Raw genomic sequence first — 1870 nt, 5'->3', positions numbered from 1 at the left:
CGGCGTGAGCGGCTCGGAGGACCCCGCGCCTGGGCAGGCCGCGCCGGAGCCGCCAGCGAGCCTGCGGCGCCAAGAGCCCTGGGCCCTGCGGCCACCGCCACCGCCGCTGTTGTTGTTGCTGCTGCTGCTCTGCGGCTGCGGCGCTGCAGCGCCCCCGCAGTACCACTAGTAAGTGGTTTGATGTCAGTAACAACCCCGAAGGGGTGAACTATGTAAAGATCACGGCGGAGTGCAACTTTACCAACACCAACATCTCAAAGGGTTTCCAATGCATTTCAACATCTCTTTACGTGTCCGAGCTGAGCTAGAAGAACCCGTTTCCACCTGGGTGACGGTACCTTGGTTCCAGCACCTTCGGAATGTTACTGTCGGGCCTCCAGAAAACATTTGGGTGACCCCAGGAGAAGGCTCCCTTATCATCAGGTTGTCCCCTCCCTTTGACATCTATGACTCCACGGTCACTCTTCAGTATTACGTCCATTACTGGGAAAAGGAAAAGGCAGGAATCCAAAATGTCGCAGGGCCTTTCATGACCAACTCCATTGTGTTCAATGATTTAAAACCCTTAAGAGTATACTGTTTACAAGTCAAGGTACAACTACTTTGGACAACGCTAAACATCTCTAGACCCGGGCATTTAAGCAACATATCTTGCTACGAAACGATGGCAGATGCCTCTACCAAGCTTCAGCAAGTGATTCTCATCGCCATGGGAACCTTTCTGTTGCTGTTGGCGATGGCAGGGGCCTGTCTCTTCCTGGTCCTGAAATACAGAGACCTGGTTAAATACTGGTTTCAGTCTCCGCCAAGCAACCCAGTACAAATAGAAGAGTATTTAAAGGACCCGGCTCAGCCTGTCTTAGACGCCTTGGACAAGGACAGCTCCCCAACGGAAGATGCCTGGGACTCTGTGTCTGTCGTTGTGTTTCCAGAGAAGGAGTAAGAAGATGTTCTCCAAAGCACTTTGAAGCAAAGCATTGGCCTGCTCCACCAGCCTGCAGGAAGAGGACTGAGCTCATGAAGCTGCGGATGTCCCTGTCAGGACTTTACGGAGCCCACTGCTCCATGTCGCTGTCCCAGAAAGGCCGGTGGCGCCTGGGGAGAAGCAGTAGGTCTCATCGGGGAGACAAGCTTATTTGTTTTTCTTTCAGAATTTTCTAAATCATACACGTCGCTAGGATGATTCTACAGAGATATCTCAGAATAATGAAGATTTCTCTTAAACACTAAACAAGCATGTAATTATTTGTTAGCAAAATGGCTTTGGCACACCTGTGATATTTTGTTCATTGTCGGTTGGGCCAGGTAGTCCGGAGACTGAGTCCTCTCCTTGACTCTGACGAGTGAGCTGTGGACCCTCGGGCAGGTCACCTAATCTGTCCCAGCCTGTCCCAACAAGGGACACTGAGCAGCCTCCCACATCCAGTCTCCCAGCTTAAAACGTGATTAATCCTGTAAATATTTTCCTTGTAATTTGTGTTTTTTTTCAAGCTAGAAATAAAAGACTATGTAATTGACTTTAAAAAAAGAAAAGAATTAATAAAAGCAGGAAATACGCCTTTTTTTAAGTGTCTAAAATGATGCAATTTATCTATGCAGTGGCCAAAGAGATGAATACAAAAATATCAATAAGATTGATGTTTTCAGTAAAACTGGATAAATGAAATAATGCATTTAGTTGTTTAATCAGAGATACATGAAAGAGAAGACCTTCAGTTTCTTTCATTGCTCATACAAGAGTGAATAAGAGGTCCACTCTTACTGCTTTACTTTGACAATGAAGTCCTTACATTTGGAATTTCTATCAATGCCTGGATTTTTGACACTATGTATTGTCTAGATAATTTGTACCTAATGATGATTAGGTTGA

General features: G+C 46.5%; 1 protein-coding gene across 1 annotated transcript; it reads left to right on the top strand.

The window, feature by feature from the left end:
* Window positions 1-262: 262 nt before the first annotated feature.
* On the top strand, window positions 263-1510 carry LOC103567783 (interferon gamma receptor 2-like). The gene has a single exon (XM_070590968.1). The coding sequence runs from the start codon at window positions 269-271 to the stop codon at window positions 941-943; it is 675 nt and encodes a 224-aa protein (XP_070447069.1). The 5' UTR covers window positions 263-268; the 3' UTR covers window positions 944-1510.
* Window positions 1511-1870: the final 360 nt, after the last annotated feature.

This window comes from Equus przewalskii, chromosome 2, assembly GCF_037783145.1.
Source record: "Equus przewalskii isolate Varuska chromosome 2, EquPr2, whole genome shotgun sequence".
Classification (NCBI taxonomy): domain Eukaryota; kingdom Metazoa; phylum Chordata; class Mammalia; order Perissodactyla; family Equidae; genus Equus; species Equus przewalskii.
Note: the sequence above shows the minus strand (reverse complement) of the source record. Positions and strands in the feature narration are given on the sequence as shown.

Coding starts and splice junctions, on each gene's coding strand:
- LOC103567783 (XM_070590968.1), top strand. CDS start 269: ATGCATTTCAACATCTCTTTACGTGTCCGAGCTGAGCTAGAAGAACCC.